The 19,287-nt window shown below is 50.4% G+C and overlaps 1 protein-coding gene across 2 annotated transcripts in view; it reads right to left on the reverse strand.

Annotated features, from left to right (window-relative positions):
* Nucleotides 1-10,201: 10,201 nt before the first annotated feature.
* The window catches only part of TTC3 (tetratricopeptide repeat domain 3), a 2,698,168-nt gene continuing 2,689,082 nt past the window's right edge, over nt 10,202-19,287 (reverse strand). For both annotated transcript variants that reach the window (XM_069636090.1, XM_069636092.1), the window contains exon 46: nt 10,202-19,204. In XM_069636090.1, the coding sequence (XP_069492191.1) occupies nt 19,097-19,204 (108 nt within the window). In that variant the 3' untranslated portion in view covers nt 10,202-19,096. The remainder of the gene's footprint in view (nt 19,205-19,287) is intronic.

The following is a 19,287-nucleotide window of genomic DNA, read 5'->3' on the forward strand; positions in this document are numbered from 1 at the left end:
GAGTAGACCCTGATCATATGTTTCTTCATATACTTTTAGCAGGACAGGGGTAAGGGTGGAACCAAATGCTTTGTAAAATAGTGCAGGAAGTCCATCTCTTCCGGGGGCCTTCCCAGTGGACAGGGATGAAATCACACCCCTCAGCTACTCAGTTAGAGGTCTTTTGTAGTAACCGAATCTGGGAAAAGGCCAAGCATAACTCTGCACAGTCAACCAGTGTCTCATGCTTATATAGCTTACTATAGAATTCACTAAAAGTCGGAGGCATAGCCAGGATCATCTAACAAGTGGGGCCCAAAGTTAACATAGTTGGGCCCACTACAACGAAGTTAACATCTGTAAATGCCCACACAGCGCTGCTGAGTGGGCATTTACAGATTATGGGTGGGCCTTGCCAGGCCCTACCCTGTCTATGCCTCTGCTAAAAGTGCTGTTCATCTTCACCTGTGACCGCCAGTCGTGTATTAGCGTGATTGCTCATCAGGGCTGTTCTGCCTTACACAGTCACACTAACAGCCTCCCCGATTTGTCCCCTTCTTCATGTATACACGCCATGTGTACTGTCTAGTCAAACTTACTTTGCCAATTCCATGTTTCCACACATTTGGTGCGTAATAGGTGAAGCTCAGTTTTAGTGGCAGGGTCAGCGTCACCTCTCAATTCAATTTGGATCCATTCTTCCAAGGACCCCCGATTTTGCCACAATGATTTCCTGATCCCCACAGCTCTGGCTATAACTTCTCCCGTGGTCACCACCTTCAGAGCCTCCCATACTGTTCCCCAACTGTCCACACTGCCCACATTAGTCACAAGGAAGGTAGTGAGGACATCCTCAAGTTGGCCCCTGAAGTTGTCATCTTGCAGTAACTCAGACCAGGAATATCCCAGTGTACCGATAGTGGAGAATGGTCTGAAGTAGTGTGTCCCAAATATTCCGCTCTTGAGAATTCAGCTTAGTGTTCAGCTCCCACAAACTAGTAATCAATTCTGGTATAAAGTCTATGAGGGGCTGAATAGTACGAGTATTACCGCCCGCTAGCATTCTATTCTCTTCAAATGTCTACCAGCGATACCAACGTCAACATAGTATTAAGGACCTCAGAGGCTGTTAACGACCCTTTCAGCATGGAATCAGATATATCCAGGGTCAGGTCCCTAACGCAGTTCAAGTCCCCTCCCCAAAGAAATAAGGCATCCCTCATGTGGGCCAGCTTGCTGGCCAGGGGGCTAAGGATGGTGGGTGCCAGCTTGCTGGCCAGGGGGCTAAGGATGGTGGGTGTAGCATGATTAGGGCAATAGGAGTTCACTATACATACCTCCTGATGATCCACATACCCGTGCACAATCACATATCTGCCCTCTTCATCCACCTCAACATCGAGAAACCGAAAGGTAACCAATGATCTACCCACACCATGACCCCTCTGGCAAGTTTTGAGTAGGTGGACCTGTATACCCCCTTCTAGCAACCACCTTCACTTGTCCGGCAGGAACAAGTGTGTTTCTTGCAAAAAAGCGATTGTTCTTCTCTACCTGCGCAAAAAAGATCGTTCCAGGTCACTATCTTAATCTGAGATATCTCAATAATACAGGAGCCCCCCCGAGCCCCTAGTCGCCCAGGACTACCTCCATCCTGGCGTGCAACGTCTGCCCACAAAACAGCCATCCCCCCGTTCCCAGATCTCCACTGCTTATATACAGGCTTTGTATTTTGCCCCCCTCCCATCCATCCATCCATCCACTCACCGGCCCCACAGTACCCATGATGCCAACATTCGCATGGAAGCACAACAACCATATGTAACAAAACAAAGTAAAAGTCCCTGCCAACGGGGCCAAAACAATGCACAACTGCATCAAGCCGTTTGGGCATACCCATTCCCCATCAGACGAAACTTTGCAGTTTGGGAATCAGGTGAGAGGTGCCAGTGATCACCCAGCACCACCTGCATCCAGTACGCTGAGGGTGACAGATATATCATGCCCTGGGCAGCAGCGCTGTGCTCCTGCAACTAAGCACCTCCCCAAGCAGCAGTCATATACCAGTGCCAATTGTGGTCTGTGAAGTACTGCACGACCAGTTATAACTAGTTCAGTACTTTTTCCTACTTCTGTCCGAGCCATCTTCAGAGGACAAGTCAGACATGTGATTGTGATCCATCCATAAGTTTGCAGCCTCCATGGTTTCCAAGAAGAGCGTTTTTCCTTTGTAGCGCACCTTTAATATGGCAGGATAAAGGAGCATATACATATGCCCCTGACTGCAGAGCCTCTCTTTTGTAGGGACAAACAGGTTTCTTTTTCTCTGGACCGTGGTGTGTAATCCGGGTAAATTGCGACCATCGAGTTACCCCGCTGGATAGTGCCTCCCTCCCTGGAGAATTGTAGAATCACCTCTGTCTTTAAAATGTAGGAACCTGACGATTATAGGCTGCGGGTTGGCCGCCAAGGGTGGCTTTTTCTGTAGCGAGCGGTGTGCGCTTTCAATCGCAAATCCCTGGCATAATCGTCCGGGACTCTCCTAGAGTTTCAGATTTTCAACATAGGAGGTGGGGTCTGATCCTTCAGTCCTCTCCGGCAGGCCCACCAGTCGGATATTATTTCTGTGCGACATTGCTTCAGCATCTTCAGCGTGCATCTCCAGTTCAGAGTTTTTCACTTCCATGGCCTTCACTCTCAATTCCAGGTCAGTGGTGATTGTTGCAGTTTCCTTCCAGCGACATTTCTGTAGTCTTATCCCTCTCCACCAGGGACCGAACATCCTGCCTCAAGAGGTGTACATCCACTTTGACTTACTCAGTCTTACCCTCTAAGGAGTTCCTTGATGCCGCAATCGCAGCCAGGATCTTGTCTTCTTGCGTTTCTGCCAGCTCTGGCGTCTCATCTATTAATTTCCATTTCATTTTTTTCCATTGGGTTTGGGTCACAGTGTCTGCTTTTAGCCGTACAAGCCTCCAGAATTGTGCCCTTGTTGCCTCCTTTAGATTTGATGGTCAGCTTGCCAAAAGGGAAACTATAAATCCTCTGTTGTGTGTAGTGCGCCTGTGATTAGTATGTAATGTTGAAGACTCTGGCCTTGGCCATGATGTCCTTTCACTCAGCTGGCAAAGAATATCGGCCACATTCTAGGGCTGCAGGAGCCAGGCTGCAGGAGCTGCAGGAGCCAGGCCCTGAGGTTCAGCAATGCTGGGTAGTTGTGCAGAATCGACCCTCCCTCTCTGGAGAGAAGATCGGGACGGAGCCAACGGATGAGGCAGGTCTGGATACCAGATGTGACGTGGCCACGCAGGAGCAACGAGCATCATCCTGCAGTGACACTGAGTGCGTTGATCGCTCGTAGGAGGAGTGGAAATGAGGGAAAAGCATACAGGAAAAGTCCCTCCCACTGGAATGAGAATGCATCCCCCATGCTCATCGACTGCGGTAACCTTCTGGCAAACTTATGACACTTGTAATATATCACAAAAAGGACGATCTGGGGTTGACCCCATTCGTGGAATAGGAAATCCACTTGGTCCTGGCGAAGTTCCCACTCTTGAACGTAGCTCCTTGTTGAGGATGAGAAGCATGTCTTGACGAATGACTGAGTGTCACATATGCTGGACCTCCCTGGAGAGAGCCGGAGAGTGCGTCCCGCCATGCTTCTGATGCAGAACTTGGTGGTCGTGTTGTCTGTGAAGATCCTCACCACCGTGCCCCTCAGTGTTGGCAGTAAGAACGTGAGGGCCCAGAGGATGGCCCAAAGATCCAGGACGTTAATAAGAAGTGTCTTTTCTTCTGGCAGCCAGTGGCCCCTGGCTTGCAACTGTCCGTTGTGAGCTCCTCAACCTTCCAGAGAAGTATCCATGGTGACCGTCTCCTGGTAAAAAGGGACTTGGAATGGGTCCCCTTGCGTGAGATGAGTGTGCACGCCCCACTTCTCCATTTCTTGTTGGAATTCCTTGTTGAGGGCGACCTTGTCCGTCCAGGATCTCGAGACTTGCAGCCACCTCGCATCCAGAATCTCCTGTAGGCATCATCCGCAGTCTGCAAAGGACAAGGTTAATGTAGGAGGACATCATGCCCAGCTGCGAATTGACGGCTTGCCCAGTGGCCGACAGCGCCAACGACAGGCGTTACACCATCCCCAGGATGGCTATCAACCTGTCTTCCGAAGGGGAGACGCCAGACAGGTCACTGTGTTGAGTCGGGCTACAAGAAACAGAGTTATGTGATGGCTCCAAGCAGGATTCAGACAATCCCAGATCTGTCAGCAGACGCACAGTCCTCGCTGTGTGTAAGCTCGCCAGAGCGTGGGAGCGGGATCAGACGAGCCAATCATACAGTTAAGGGTAGACATGGATACCTTCTAGACAAAGATGCATCGCCCTCGGACCAAGCACTTTGAAAAGATCCTTGGGGCCGATTTAAAGCTGAAGGGGAGCGCCTTATACTGATAGTGTCGCCCCTGGACCATGTACTGCAGAAACCTGCAATGCTTCCGGTGGATGGGGACGTGGTAGTAGGCATCCTCCAAATCCAGAGATGCCAGGAAGTTGCCTTCCTCCAATTGGCTGAGCACATGCTCAAACATGACCATCCTGAATTTCTGTCTCAGGTCCAGGATCGGCCTCCACCCTCCTGATCTTTCAGACCAGAAAAGTATCTGGAGTACATTTCGGAGTCCTGGAGGCGCTGGGGGATGGGCGGTATAGCCCCCTTCTTCAACATGGTGTGGACCTCCTGTAGCAGCTGTGCCACATGCTTTTCTTGTCCAGCCACCAGGGGAATACAAGGACACCTACGTTGGAACTTCAAGGTGTGTCCCTGTTCGAAAGCATCCAGCACCCATCTGTTGGTGGTGATGGTCTTCTACATGGTGATGAACCTCGCCAGACAGCCTCCCACTGGGGTGCACAAGTGGGGGCCAGAGTCCACGGCCGGTTCTGGCCTGTTTCGGGGTCAGAGCTCTGCCCTGCAATCAGCGATGACGCGGTCCTCCGCCGCCCAATGCCTGCGAGTGCCTTCTGTAGGCGTCTTGAGTCGGGGAGTGGGAAGGCTGCAGATAAGGAGTGGTATATCCCTTGGAAGACCCGCCGGGCTTTCCTCTCGAGGAACGAAAGGACGGCCGGCGTTGCTGCATGGTACCCAGTGAACGTGCCGTTTCAGTGTCTATCTTGAAAATTTGCAGATACTCGTCGATGGTCTTGCCGAATAGGTTCTCTCCATCAAATGGCATGTCCAACACTTTGGACTGAATGTCTGGTCTGAAGTTGGGGCTTTCAGCCATCCCTGCCGCCGAAGAGGCACTGTTGCCCATTTGACGGAACCCAGTGTCCGGGATGTCCATCGCCACTGTGATGGCGTTCTCCGAGGCCACTTCCCCCTCCTGGAACAGCGCCAGAGCTTCTACCGTCTTGTATTCAGGTAAAAAGTCCAAAATAAGGCCCAGTTTATACCACAATTCCAAATCATAGCGGGGCAAAATGGCCAGGGCATTAGGGACCTTAATGATGCTGGCAGCAGTATAGATGATCCTTTTCCCCATAGCGTCCAGCTTCTTCCCCTCCTGGACTGGAGGCACCATGGACGAGGCATTCACAGAGCATTTCCTGGCCGCGACTGAGACCACAGAGTCAGGTGAAGGCTGGGACCTCAGGCACTTGGGGGCAGGTCTGGAACTCTATTTCTTTTCAAGCCTTGTGTGGAGGGGTGCTCGGATTCTCATTAGGGCCAGGCCCTTGTCCAAGATATCGTCTAGCAAGGGGATGGACATGATGGTCTTCTTTTTGGACTCATGACGCTGGTAAAGGAATCCTTCCTTGTTCGGTTTACTCAGGCATCAGTTGGAAAAGTTCTGAGGCCTCGAACATCACGTGGAAGGAGCCAACCTCATGCTTCAGAGAGGCCCTGTGTGGTTCAACTGTGCCCACAGGTTCCCCGTCAGCTGGTATGAAGTCATCGCCTTTGTCGGTGTCCGTCACTGCAGCCGCCGTATTCGTGCAAGGATCCACAGTCGGGGTCAAGTCCCGAGGTGGAGGTGGTGTCGGCTGACTCCTTGGATCAGCAGAGTCCGTTGACCTGCGCTTGTGCTAGGAAGGTCTTCCGGGAAGCAGTCTTGGGGGACTCCTAGACAGAGCAGGGCCTGGCGTGGGCGGCAGTCGCTGTTGAATTTCAGATAAAAGCGTTTGCAGCAGGGACAGAATGTCCAAAAACATTTCCCTCAGCTGAGGTGTGGAAGGAATGAGAGGTGGAGGCTCTGGACTTGTGTGCCTTTTCTGGTGAGGTAGAGGACCGGGCTAGCCTTGTGTTGAGCCACCCACAGACACAGGGCTCTGACCCCCTTCGTGGTCCGAATAATAGTCTTCGGGCAGACTGTCGTCGCCCTCATCAGAGCTCTTATAAATCTGTACTGGTCTCACCGGCGTAGCCTGTGCTTTTGTACCCTTCTTAGGGTCCGTAGGAGCTTTACCCTTTCACCTCTCTGGGGACTTCTGGGGAGGAGCGACTGCTGTCCCCATTCCAGGGGCATTCGCTGCAGCAGCTGCTTCATGCCGTGGCGGTAGGGAGACCCACAAGGCGGCCATCACCGTGACTGTGGACACCACCTTCGTGGCCAGCCCACGTCAAGGGAGTCAACAGGGTAGTAGCAGGAGCCTTCCTCGACGTGGTTGCGACCGTTGAAGGAGTAGTTTCTTTGGCCGGTTGGGCTGCCGATGGAGTTTCCGAGGGAGCAGCGAAGGGCCACCTTTGGATCGCTCCTTCGTCACCGTGTCCGCTGATGCCAAGTATAGCTTTGAAGGAGTCAAGGACTTTCTCTTAGAGAAAGCGCCCCTCACTGGTAAGCTCACCGTAGAAGTGGTTGTTGATGGCGACCTTGTCCTTCCCGAGCTGGGACCTGCATCAGCGGCCAACCCAGTGGGATCAACGACGTGTAGCGTTGCCTTCTTTTGGACCCCCGAGGGTGGGGCGTCCTCAAAGGATCTCAACCTCTTTTTTTTCGGAGGGAGTTTGTTCGTGGGACCAACCAATCCTGGGGGAAGCATGACCATGCCCGGAAGCAGAGTCAGAGGCCTTGCCCGATTTGAGCAACACTGCCAGCCTGCTATAGCGATCCTTCTTTGTCTTTTACGAAAATCCACGGCACACCTTGCATCCCTCATCATGGTCCGGATGTAGGTAATACAGACATTTATGGTGTCGATCTTCAACATGCACATTCCTCAATCCACATCTCACGTATAGTTTGAAGAGGCATCTCTTCTCCTTGCTCATGGTTGAAAGGCGCGAAATAGGCCCAAGCCGGACCTTCTCGAAACTCGATGAAAGATCAGCGATGTAGTGTGATCTTCACCGACAGCAGGTTCCCACTGCCGGTAGTCGACCTCTGTTCGAACGATTAGCCACAAATCGGTCAAGAACCTTTACTAAAATTTGCCAAAAACTTGAAATATGAAGAAAAAGCACTAAGAGGACTCTCAACACGGAAGCGTGCAGTAAAAATCTGAGGATGGTCACCAGCGGTGAAGCTTAGGGAGAGGACCGTCATTGGATGGGGGCAGGATGACCCAGAGGACATTGATAAGTCTAGAGGAGGAATACAGTTTTCAAGTTAAACTGAAACTTTTTTCTTTTACCGAGGATTCCCAGCCTGACAAAAGGGAATATTCATGAGCATGTGAATCCATGCTAGAAAAATATAAATTCAAACAAAGCAGTGTTCCTGAAAAAAGCAGAGTACGTTGGAAAAAAAAGCACTACTGTCACAGGACGTGACGCCTCGATATATACTGATGTGAACGTCATATCTGGTGTTGGGTTATATAGAGTTGTTTGGCAGAGGTGACACCGAGCAGAAGAAATAATAGACCAAGAATCCGTGGAAGGAAGGAATCCATTAGAAACAGGGATACAATTATAGGAATACTGATCAGTTTTGATAAACAAGCCCTTATACTCCAATCACTAGATGTGGACTATACAAAGACTGTGTACTTACAACGGAGTTACACGCTGCCAGTACCCCAACATCTCACTTCCTTTTTCTGAATGCCAAAATCATGGCTCTGAACTTTGCTGCATGGTATTCCACTGAATATGTAAATGATTCCCCTGAAAGCTACAGGATTTAAGCCTTGCAAGGAGTGTAAGCGACAGATGCTGGGGTCTATATGCACTGCATTTTATATGGCTCCTAGGAGTGGCCCATGAAACTAATGCCTGCAATTAAGACCATGTAACACACATGAAGGACTTCAAAGAGCTGATTGCAAAGATGTTCAACATGCTCTAAAATTAGGGAGAGAGGGAGATTCCACCCCAACTCATCCTGATGCAAAGGGTCAACTCAGCAGTACCCTGATCTGGGTGAGGGAGAGAGCGTAAACAGCAAATCCAGGAAGAGGAAACACAGGTAGTGTCGATCTAGAATTGAGGACCCAGTCAACACACATCGTGTCACAGGTGGAACAGATTATGATCCGTCTTTGAGAATATGAAACAAAGTGTGCTTTCCTACCAATAACTCCTTCCTCTAGCACCTGCTTAACAGAACATTGCTGAGTGGCCTGTACAACATTCAGGATCTATTCTCGGGCCACCACTATCTCAGAGTCCAGCTCAGCACCAGCCAGATTGGAGGCTCTTTGCAAGGACCCCTAGACCTAGATGTTAGGACCCAGACCAAATCCCAAAACAGAGACCATCACCAGCACCTCATCTGAAGCTGAGTGCAACCTTCCCTCCTGTGTTAAAGTATCCACAGAACAGTTGTGTTTGAGTTTGAAGTAATATATTTACACAATGGTGAAGGGTCTGTAATTGTCTATATCCTGCAGGATACTTCAGTTGGTGGTGTGGACATTGAAGTCCCCCATTGCCTATGCCCCTTTTGGGGAGAGGTCTTAACTCTGGGATCCATGCGACTAAGGGAAGGCAAGTGGTTTACAGAGCTGGGGCAGTTGAAAATTGGTGTAGGTAATAGACTTGGTAGACTAGCAGCTGAAGTCCACTCCATAAATCATCCAACAGAGAGGTAAATAACCTCACATCACCAGTTACTACATTACCACATATGCTTATATTAGTTGCTGGCCTATTTTCCTTGAAAGGTATACGAGTCTACCAAGTTATAATGCAATGCATGGCACTATTTTTCTTTTTGTTTGGGTTAATAGATGGCACTTGCGCCACTTATAAGCCGAAACTATTCCATTACAGTACAGATAGGAATAAATGACATATGAGGAAAGGCACAAAGCTTTTAGGTGTTGTTTAATTATTTGCCCACCTATTGACTGCCCATGGCCATGCGAACACCTACGACCATTACCACCCAGCTCCTCCTCTTCCCCACCCAAAACACCACCTCATGGGAACACTTTGAGCTCGCTTTAATCAAGGCTTACCATCAAACTTTGCACTCAAAGTGCCTGCCAGTGTTTTTCTAAAGCAGTCTTCTGAGAGTGAATGACTTAATTGTAGCAGTAAACGTGCTACTGGTGTAATATGAATGTCTTCCCCAGGTCTGCCTTCAACCACTCGATTTATAAGCATGATGCTTGTCCTTCACTGAAGTCCTGCAAAAAACAAGCATTCGCAAAGGCAACAGTTTTGGCTTGTATACAAGTATTCAGCATTTGCCAGGCACTGCTACAAAATGCCCGGGGTAGACACACCATTTTGCACCTGCTACCATCAATGGCCAGTTAATACAACTATGGTAGTGCCTGGCAAGTGACTTTCCCATGCAAAAGCCACAACTGTTGGCATTGCCAATGCTTGTATTAAAAATGCTATGATGTGTAACGCAATGGCCAAATGTATTGTCCTTTTCAACACACCGTAATGGTTGCTGTCTAATTACATCTTAAATAAAATGAGTAATGCCTGTTGTACTGGAGTTACTTACCAGTAACGTTACCAACGGGTAACGTTATTTCGACTGGATGTTCCTCCAACGTATTCCACATCTTTGACATGTAATGTGCACAGCTGTGGACATTACATGTCAAAGATGTGGAATACGTTGGAGGACGGAATCCATTCGGAATACGTTTACCTAATGGGACTTCTACCTTCAGATGTTGTGTAATGGACATTCAATATTTTTAAAAATTAGAAAATGGTGCAACAGAATAGGAGAGCGATTAACATTGCTTGACATGGCATGTGGCATCCAAAGGAAATAGTCTATTTGCAGTACAAAAGAAAACACACAATGAAGAGTTATATACATATATTTTTTTTACTAAAGCAGCAGGAGTTAAAAATGATGAGAAAGGTACAAGATTGCAATACGAAGTACAACTATCTTCCATAGTTGTTTACATTAATTTAGCTTAACATGTTTTCTTACACAACTTAATTGCTTTCATCCTTTCCTTTTTTGCTACCCATGCAAATATCCTATATATATATATTTCCAAACCTGTAAAGCAATCTTGTGACCTGCAAAGATCAGTAGGTTTTGATTTAAGTCAAGGATGTCTGCAAGAAGTGTAGATGCTTTATTAATTTAATAAAATGTTTTTTTTAAACAATTATAAAGGTGCTAAATGAAAGGCTGACAAATTAATCTAAATAAAATAACAATACATCATAATTCATTTGGATAGAAAGAGCTCCCTATATACAAAACTCTCCCCTGCTCTTTAAAGAGATACCTTATGTTAACTGGAACTGTAGGCAACCATGTTAAATAAGGTGTTGGCACTCACATTCCACAATGTGCGAGGTGAACTACCAAGTTAGATTAAATGTTTGGTGAGGACTCAGCTGGGGTTAACTTGGAACTACACAAAGTTCCTTTTACAAAACCAAACATCCAACCTTCACAGCATTGCTGCTTCCAGGTCTACATTCTAAGCCTTTTGAACAGGAAGCATATTCGATGACCCAAACAAAAAGACCCCAGGTAGGTGGTGTGCAAAGGCTATTGCTTTCCTTAAACTGAATGCAATACAAGTGTTGGGGGCAATGGAGAGTTTAGCCAGGGGTAGAAATGGAACAAGGTCTGGGCATCTTTCTATTAAAATAAAGGAAGCCGATTCCAAGATGGCCGCCGGCAGCGAGTAGACGTGCCGACGGCCGCTCCCGCATCCTGAGGCCCCCGTTCGGGACCCACCACCCCCCGAGGGCGATCAGCGGCTTGTGTGGAGCGGAGCTCCGTTGGGCGAGACTGTGCGGCGTGAGGTGCCGGGGATTCGATTCTCCTGCAGAGGCGGCGGCGGGTGTTGGCGGCCGCGGGCGAGCGGGCCCGCCCGCACCGAGGAGAACCGCCGACCAGTCCTGGGCGGGCGAGAGTGTCCCTGGGGCGGGGCGGCCCCCGCCCCCGGTGTCTGCCCCACCGGAGTGCAGTAGCAGCGCTTGGAGGGCGCCCCCCGACGCGGTCCCGAGGCCTGGGAGCACCAGTCGGGAAGCGGGGGCGGCCCGGAACGGACCTGGCCTGCAGTGAGGAGCGCGGACGGACTCCCCCAACGGCACAGAGGCGCGGCGCTGTGCTCATCACAGCGTCGGAGTGAAGCGCCAAGCTCTCGTGTAGGTGAGGAGCGGGTGAGCCTTCGGGGGGGTGAGGGTTGGAGGCGGCCCCCCCTTGGCCCCGCTCCGGAAAGTAGAGGGTGGTCTGACCGGTCCGGCCGCCCTCAGGAGAGGATCCAAGGCAGCAAGGCGGGAGAGCGGACTTCTGTGAGCCCCGACCCGGTGCGTGACGTGGGGGGGGGGCCCGGGAGAGCTGAGCACCGGGCTCCTTCCCCACCCTGATGGCTGTGGAGCTCCGGTGAAGGGGCTGGGCTGGGGGTGGGCCCCCCTGCCTGAGACAACCCCGGGAGGGGGACCTCAACTGACGCCGCAGTAATTACTGCCACTCTCCGGGGACTGACTGTGGAGGGGAGGTGCTCACGGCGTTGGAGAGGGGCCCGGTGTGTACGGTGATCTGCCTGGGAGGGGGCGGACCTCCTTCTCCCGCGTTGATGGGCCCTTCAGAAGTGTTAAGGAGCTGATGCCCCCCAAGCCTACGAGTAGAGCGGTGCGCTCCAGCCAGCGGTCGGGGGATCCCACCTGGTACCCTCCCCTCCATGTGGTCGGCGATGGAAGGCACTTGTAATGCGAGTAACGATGGAGCGACTAATGGGCATCATACCATGCACGCGGCCCTTGAGGGGGCGGGGAGTTGGGAACCTCTAACGAGGGGGGACCTCAAGGGTGAGATGCACGCCCTAAGCGAGACTTTAGCCAGAACCTTTCAGGATCAGTTTCAGCTGCTGCGATCCGATTTGAATATGGCCCTGGGGGAGCTGAAACAGGAGGTGGCCCACCTGGGGGAAAGAACGGACACATTGGAGAGGGGCCTACAGGAAGTGGAGAAGGATGGAGCGGCCAATGGGGAGGCTATCGATCGCCTAGACCTAGCGACTCGCAACCTAGAAATTCAACTGGAGGACCTCGAAAATAGGTCAAGGCGGATCAATATTAGAATTAAACTCTTGGCGGAGTCGGTGGCGGACAGGGACCTGAAGGGAGAAGTTCAGAGAATTTTCATGGACTTGCTTGGCGAGGAGGACCCCGAGGCAATAGAGCTGGACAGGGTGGGCCAGCTCGTCCGCGGCCCTGACGCTAGACCCCGGGATGTACTGGCTGCGTTTGCGCGCTATGCCCAAAAGGAGGCGGTGCTGCGTGCTGCAAGGCGCCGGGAACCGGTCCAATATAGGGGCCAGGAGATCACCCTATTTCAGGATTTGGCGAACAGTACCCTACTGAAAAGGAGGGCCATGCGACCTGTCCTCAGAGAACTCGCTAGGAAAAATGTCAGGTACAGGTGGACTTTCCCATTCGGGCTGGTGTTCGAGTGGGATGGGGTTCAAAGGAGGGCCACGCCTCTGCAGGAGGTGGCTGCGGTCATCCACCTTGACCTAGAGGGAGAGGGGGGGGGGAGGTGCTAGGGGACCCCGCTCGACCCAATCGTCTCAAGAGGACATGGTCAGACCTTGGGCTTGGTCGACCGTGGGGGATAAAGCAAGGAAGAAAAGGCCCTGAAGGCGGACACAGGAGGGAGGAGGGGGGGCCGCTCGGGAAGGGCAAGAGGAGAGGGTTCCTGGGCTAAGATGACTCTGGATATTTGAACTAGGTTGAAATACTAAAGGGTGTGGTGGGATGTTGGCTTTTAGTGGAGTCGGGAGGGGACCGGAGGAGTAACTCTTGGATCGTGCAAGGACAAGTGAGTCTGGGGGTGTGCGGGGGGGTTTTCGGTCCACCCTCCAAGTTGGGGTTGGGAGGGGGAAGGGTTGGGAAGGGGAGGGATACCCTTCAGGAGGAGGGGGAGGGGGGGTGGGAAGGGGGGGTGGTTTTATTGGTGGTCACAGCACCCAACAGGGAAGCAATGCCCTGCGGTTCTGGTTTTGGGGTCGCGCGAGAGCGTGGAGGAGTGGGGTGGGGATTGGGGTCCCGTCCCAGGCGGGAGGCGGGTGGCTAGATCTCATCCCGGGCCTCTGGGGGGTCTCCCGGTAACGGCACAATATGCCCGCTCGATATCTTTAAGTGGCAAACACATAATGTGAGGGGGCTTAACTCCCCCCTTAAGCGTATGAAGCTGGAACAATTTGTTAAATCTCACAAGCCAGATGTGTTGGCATTGCAGGAGACTCACCTGAGGAGGCGGGATCAGGCGCGGCTGCGTCTCAGGGGTTTTCCCCTGATATGGTTCGCGTCGGGCCCTGCGAAGAGGGGGGGGGTGTAGCCCTTGCCTTTGGAAGGAGTATTGACTTTAAGCTGCAGGAGGTTCTCAGGGATACCAACGGGAGATATGTGGTGGTAAGGGGGACTATAAGGGACGCTTGCTATACTGTTGCGTCTATATACGCACCAAATGTGGGTCAAGACCAGTTCTTACGGTATACCCTGAACATCATCGAGAATTTCACCAGGGGCCAGGTGATTTGGATGGGGGACTTCAATTTGGCCTGGGATAGGGTTGGAGACCGCTCTGGACGCGGAGAGGGGTGGGGGGGTAGCGTGGCCTCCCCCCAACTGAGGGAAGGGTGGGCAGGGGCTGGCCTCCGCGATGTTTGGCGCTCACTGCGAGGAGGTGAGGAGGGATTTACATTCCTGTCTGACGTCCACAAGTCCCAATCCCGAATTGATTATATTTGGATCTCCGCTAGTCTAATGGGAGGGATTGAGTCGGTGGAGGTGGGCCCTCTAGGAATCGCCGATCATAAAGTAGTACAAATGGACCTGAGGCTGGGGAGGCGCAGGCCCGGGGTGTGGGGATGGAAATTCCCGGGGGAGCTTCTAAGGGACCCAGTGATATGCAAAGAGCTGGACGATAGGATCCAGTGTTTTTTTGTGGAAAAACACGGACACGAGTCTGAACACCAGGTGGGATGCTTTTAAAGCTACCTTGAGAGGGGACCTCATCGCCTTGAAGGCGGAGAGGACTAAACGTTTAAGGGAGCTGGAGATCCAGCTGGAACGGGAGGTGGAGGAGGCTAGAGCCCAACTGCGGGAAACCCCCACGAGGAAGGACTTTAAAACGTATAGGTTGGCAGAGGGTAAACTAGGGATTTTGAGGAATAAGAAGGCGGAAGAAGCTATGCTGAGGATGAGGCAAACCTTTTATGCTAAAGCCAACAAAGCAGGCCCCCTCCTAGCCCGCCTCCTGAGGGGACAAAGGGAACAGAGGGTAATCAAGGCCCTTAGGGACCAGGGGGGTGGGCGACTAACTCGTGCTGAAGAGATAAAGGAGAGAGTAGTCGAGTTCTAGGAGGCCCTTTACTCCTCTCAGGAACCGGCCCCTCTCCCGCAGAGGGAGTTCTTGGGGAACTTGCCCCTTCCACGGGTTTCCAGGGAGGTGGCAGAGGAGCTGGGCCGACCTATCACCGAGGATGAGGTGAGATCAGTTATCGTCTCCCTCCCCCGGAACAAGGCCCCGGGCCCCTATGGCTTCCCTGCCTCGTTTTATAAAGCGTTCTCCCACCTTTTGGTCCCGCATCTGATGCAGTTATTCAACTCGTTCCGTGCTGAGGGGGAATCACCCCGACGATGGAGGAGGCCAAGATTGTCCTCATTCACAAGGTTGGGAAGGACCCAGAGGAGTGTACATCTTATCGCCATATCGCTCTTATCAATACAGAGGCAAAAATGTTTACAAAGATCTTGGCGAAGCGCCTAGAGAAGCATCTTCCCTCTCTGATTCACCAAGATCAGTCAGGTTTTGTAGTGGGAAGGCAAACGCGGATAACATTAGAAGGCTGGCGTATTTAGTAGAGAAGTCCCGTAAGACACCCACCCAGGCGATCCTCTTAGCGCTAGACGCCGAGAAGGCGTTTCACCGGGTGGAGTGGTCGTTCCTATTCCAGGTGATGGAGAAAAAGGGGGTAGGGGAGGGATTTATTAACATGGTTGCTGCAAACTATAAAAACCCCACGTCCCGCATTCTAATTAATGGGGAGATGTCCCGGTCTTTTAGGCTTCGGAGGGGGTCAAAACAGGGGTGCCCCTTTTCCCCGTTACTCTACGCCATTTACTTAGAACCACTTCTGTTGGCGATACGCCAAACAGCAGAAATCACAGGGATTCCCTTCGGTGGGGAACAGCATAAAGTAGCGGCCTTCGCCGACGATATGCTGCTCACACTGACCAAGCCGAGAGAATCTCTCCCAGCCTGCGTTGCGCTGCTATCTACTTTTGGAGAAGTTTCGGGCTTACGGGTTAACTTTCAGAAGTCTGAGTTGATGAATCTCTCACTGGGTGGAGAGGAGGTGAGGGAGCTATCCCCATTCAAGTGGAGCCCTTCTGGGTTACGATACCTAGGAGTGAGGATCACCCCCTCGCTGGCGAGTTGGTACGGCGCGAATTATGAGCCGGCTCTCATAGCCATCAAAAAAGATTTACAGAGGTGGGGTGCTCTCCCTCTTTCTTGGCTGGGCAGGGGGGCTGTTCTTAGGCTGATCATACTCCCCTGGCTGCTCTACCTTTTCCAGGCCATCCCGTTGAGGGTCCCGGAGAGCTTCTTTCAGAGGCTGGATAGGTTGACCAGGGGTTTTGTGTGGAGGGGGAGGGTCTCACGACTATCCAGACAGCTTTTAATGACCTCCAGGGAGAGGGGGGGCCTGACCTTCCCCGATTTTCGTCGCTACCATGATGCGGCACAGCTCAGGGTTATTAAAGAATGGTTTTCGAAAGAGTACCTGAAGCATTGGGTGAAGATGGACAGAGGGGTGGCTCGACATCACCTGGGGGAGGTTCTCTGGCTCCCGCGACGCTTGCGACCTTCGCACCTCTATTTGAGCGACATTACGAAAAGCGTAGCGGATGGCTGGGATCGGGCTGTAGGAAAGTGGGGGACCACGACTTTTCCATCGCCTTTCACCCATATTTTTCAGAACGGGGATTTCACTCCGGGAATGGAGGGTGGAGCGTTTCGGGTCTGGGAGGAGGGGGGATGCAAGACCCTGAGGGATATGTTTATCGGAGATAGAGTGAAAACATTTGAGGAATGCAAGAAGGAGTTTAATTTGGGGGAAAGGGAGAGGCACTGGTATTTCCAAATCAGGCATTGGGTGATGTCTCCGGTCATGAGGCGGGCGGCGACTAGGGAGCTGACCCACTTTGAAAAGTTCCTAACCTCCCCTGAGGGCTCGAAGGGCCTTATCTCAGCCTTGTATAAGCAGCTAGAGAAGGGCCGCCCGTGCACGGGTTGGGCATATACGCCGGACTGGGAGCGGCACTCGGGGGTCCGAATGGATCAGACGGACTGGGAGAGGCTGTGGGCACGGATCCCCAAGATTGCGAAGGCCATCCAGGTGAGGGAGGTTTGGTATAAGTGCTTGATGGGTTGGCATTACACCCCCGACCGTCTTCATGCTATGTACCCTGCTATCCCGGGGGAGTGTTGGAGGGGGTGCGGGGAGAGGGGCACGGCCTCACATATATTGTGGGATTGTCCCGTCATCCAACCTTTCTGGGATGAAATCAAACGGGCCACTGCCCAGGCGGTGGGGGGGGGGAGGGACCACTCGGGATCCCCGGGAGATTCTGCTGGGGAAGAGTGGGTTGGAGGGGGAGGGCATAGGAAGCGGGCGCACCAAGGCGTCAGTGATGTTCACTTTGACGGCGATAACCCTCATTGCGCAGAGGTGGAAGGGGGCAGCGATTCCTACGGAGCAAGATTGGCTGAGGAAAATCTGGGACATTGTTGCGCTAGAGTGGGCCACATATGCCGCGGACAATAAACTGGAGTCCTTCCGCGCAGACTGGGGAGAGACCTTGGAATACTTAAAGGGGGACTTCCGGAAACAATGGTGCCCGCAAAGACTTAAACTCCTGGCCATCGTTGATTGAGGTCTCAAGGGAGAAAGGCGGCTGCGTAGGGAGGCTCTTGGGTGCTGTGATACCGGGGTGGGGTGGGGGGGCGAGTTTGTTCGACTCCTTCTTTTTATGTTTATCTTTTGTTATTGTTTGACCTTTATATGCTCTTTGTTGCTATTGTAATAATAATAATAAAAAAGAAGTTATAAAAAAAAAATAAAGGAAGCCTACAATTTAAAATCGGGCTGAACCGTAAGTCACTAACTCATTTTAAAATGGACAGGGTTGGGAGTTTTGGAGAGAAAAATTCTTACAGAGCAATGCCAACATATCTACTACAGTATCAAACTGATAGCAAATGTAAGACATCTACGTAACATACGGGTTTAAGCAAAGGCTTTTCAAAGTTTTATTGATCCAACTTTGATGGTTTGCTTATCCTTAAACCTATAAGGACAAGAGAATGTGGTCAGCTCAGAACATAAGCTGCAGCCAGCATAGCTATGCATGTTGTGATTATAGAAATTGCAGCTTCTGCTTTTACCCCCTTAGACGCACATGAAGTATCTTAGAGGTTGAGTGTGCTGAAACCACAAGTCCTGTTCTTTACAACTGCAATTATCAATTTATATTTCCCGGGTATGCCCATGTTAAGATTAAGCAGCATGTGCTTCAAGAAAAGATATGATGCAATAAATCATGAGCAAATTATTTTAATACTTTGATGTCCCAAAAATGTTCAAGATATACAGATTATTGAAATTATCCAACATTCTTTGTGTGTTCTGGAATGGTACTAAGGTTCCTAATACGTTGGACACCATGCACATGGTTTGGAAAATCAAAATATGCTAATAACAGATTATTGTAGAGAATCCATCCTGAAGAATACTGTATGAATTTAGGGTTTGATGGGGAACAGGAAAGAAAAAAATAATTTCTTTTTATTGGGTATTGATTTTACCATGGCATGAAAATAAATGGTCTACATTTATATGTTAAATACAAACGTGTTTCTATTTGAAACATCAAGTCATGTGTCCCATTCCACAAACTCATTTAACAATGTCCAACATTATGGCAAGCGGAGATATTATAAGAATATATCCAATTAGTAGAAGTTAGTGCAGACTGAGCGCTAGACAGGACGTCACTACATTATGGAGGTCAAATTCTAAACAATAGAAGAGACAACCCCTTTTAAAAAAAAGACCAACAGAAGATTACCAAACTTTAAGTCATACATGTCTGGGAAAAATCTACAATCAAACATTACAAATCATGATGTGGCTTTTCTCTGTACTTCTATGTCGTATGGTCAACAGTATAGCCAAGTGTGAACTAGTATAGGGCCCAACCTCAGATCACATTTTCCCTAAATATGTCAGAAAGCAGTGTTGAGAGAGACACCCTGGTTTATGAGCACTAAATGTTCATTAGGACCTACCTTTTTAAGAGTTGTCTGCAAGAGAGCTACTGGAATTAAAATATAATGAAAATGGGGGATACAAATCCCATAGGCCTTTCAAGATCGTGGTTGTCGTTTCTCCCAAATTTGAACATTTATGTTACACCCACAGCTCATACTCTAATGAAGGCAAAGAACTGCGAGGCTGATGTGGAATATGAGCATAAGAAAAATCAGGAAATAAAGATCCACTAACACCATGCTATATATTGGACATTTAGAAACCATATTTAAAATAATGTTCTGAGAAGATCAATTGTCAGACAATGCAACAACGGAAACAATGAAAATGGGATAAAACACACCAGTGCAACCAAACTGATGACAAAGTTTAAAGTTTAAATTTTAAGTAGGTCTTTTCCTGCTTGTAAGCAAGGGAAAATCTTCAGTCAGGAGGACATGAACTCGGCAAGTTGGGCAGGTACTTTGTGCGTTCAACCAGGTTTTGATGCACTGCAAGAAAAGAAAAGGATTAAGCTTTAACACTGATAAGTAATACTTTTTTAGACAAGTTATATGAAAGCACTACAACATTT

Source organism: Ambystoma mexicanum, chromosome 7p (assembly GCF_040938575.1).
Source record: "Ambystoma mexicanum isolate Mex_15411 chromosome 7p, UKY_AmexF1_1, whole genome shotgun sequence".
In the NCBI taxonomy this organism is placed as follows: domain Eukaryota; kingdom Metazoa; phylum Chordata; class Amphibia; order Caudata; family Ambystomatidae; genus Ambystoma; species Ambystoma mexicanum.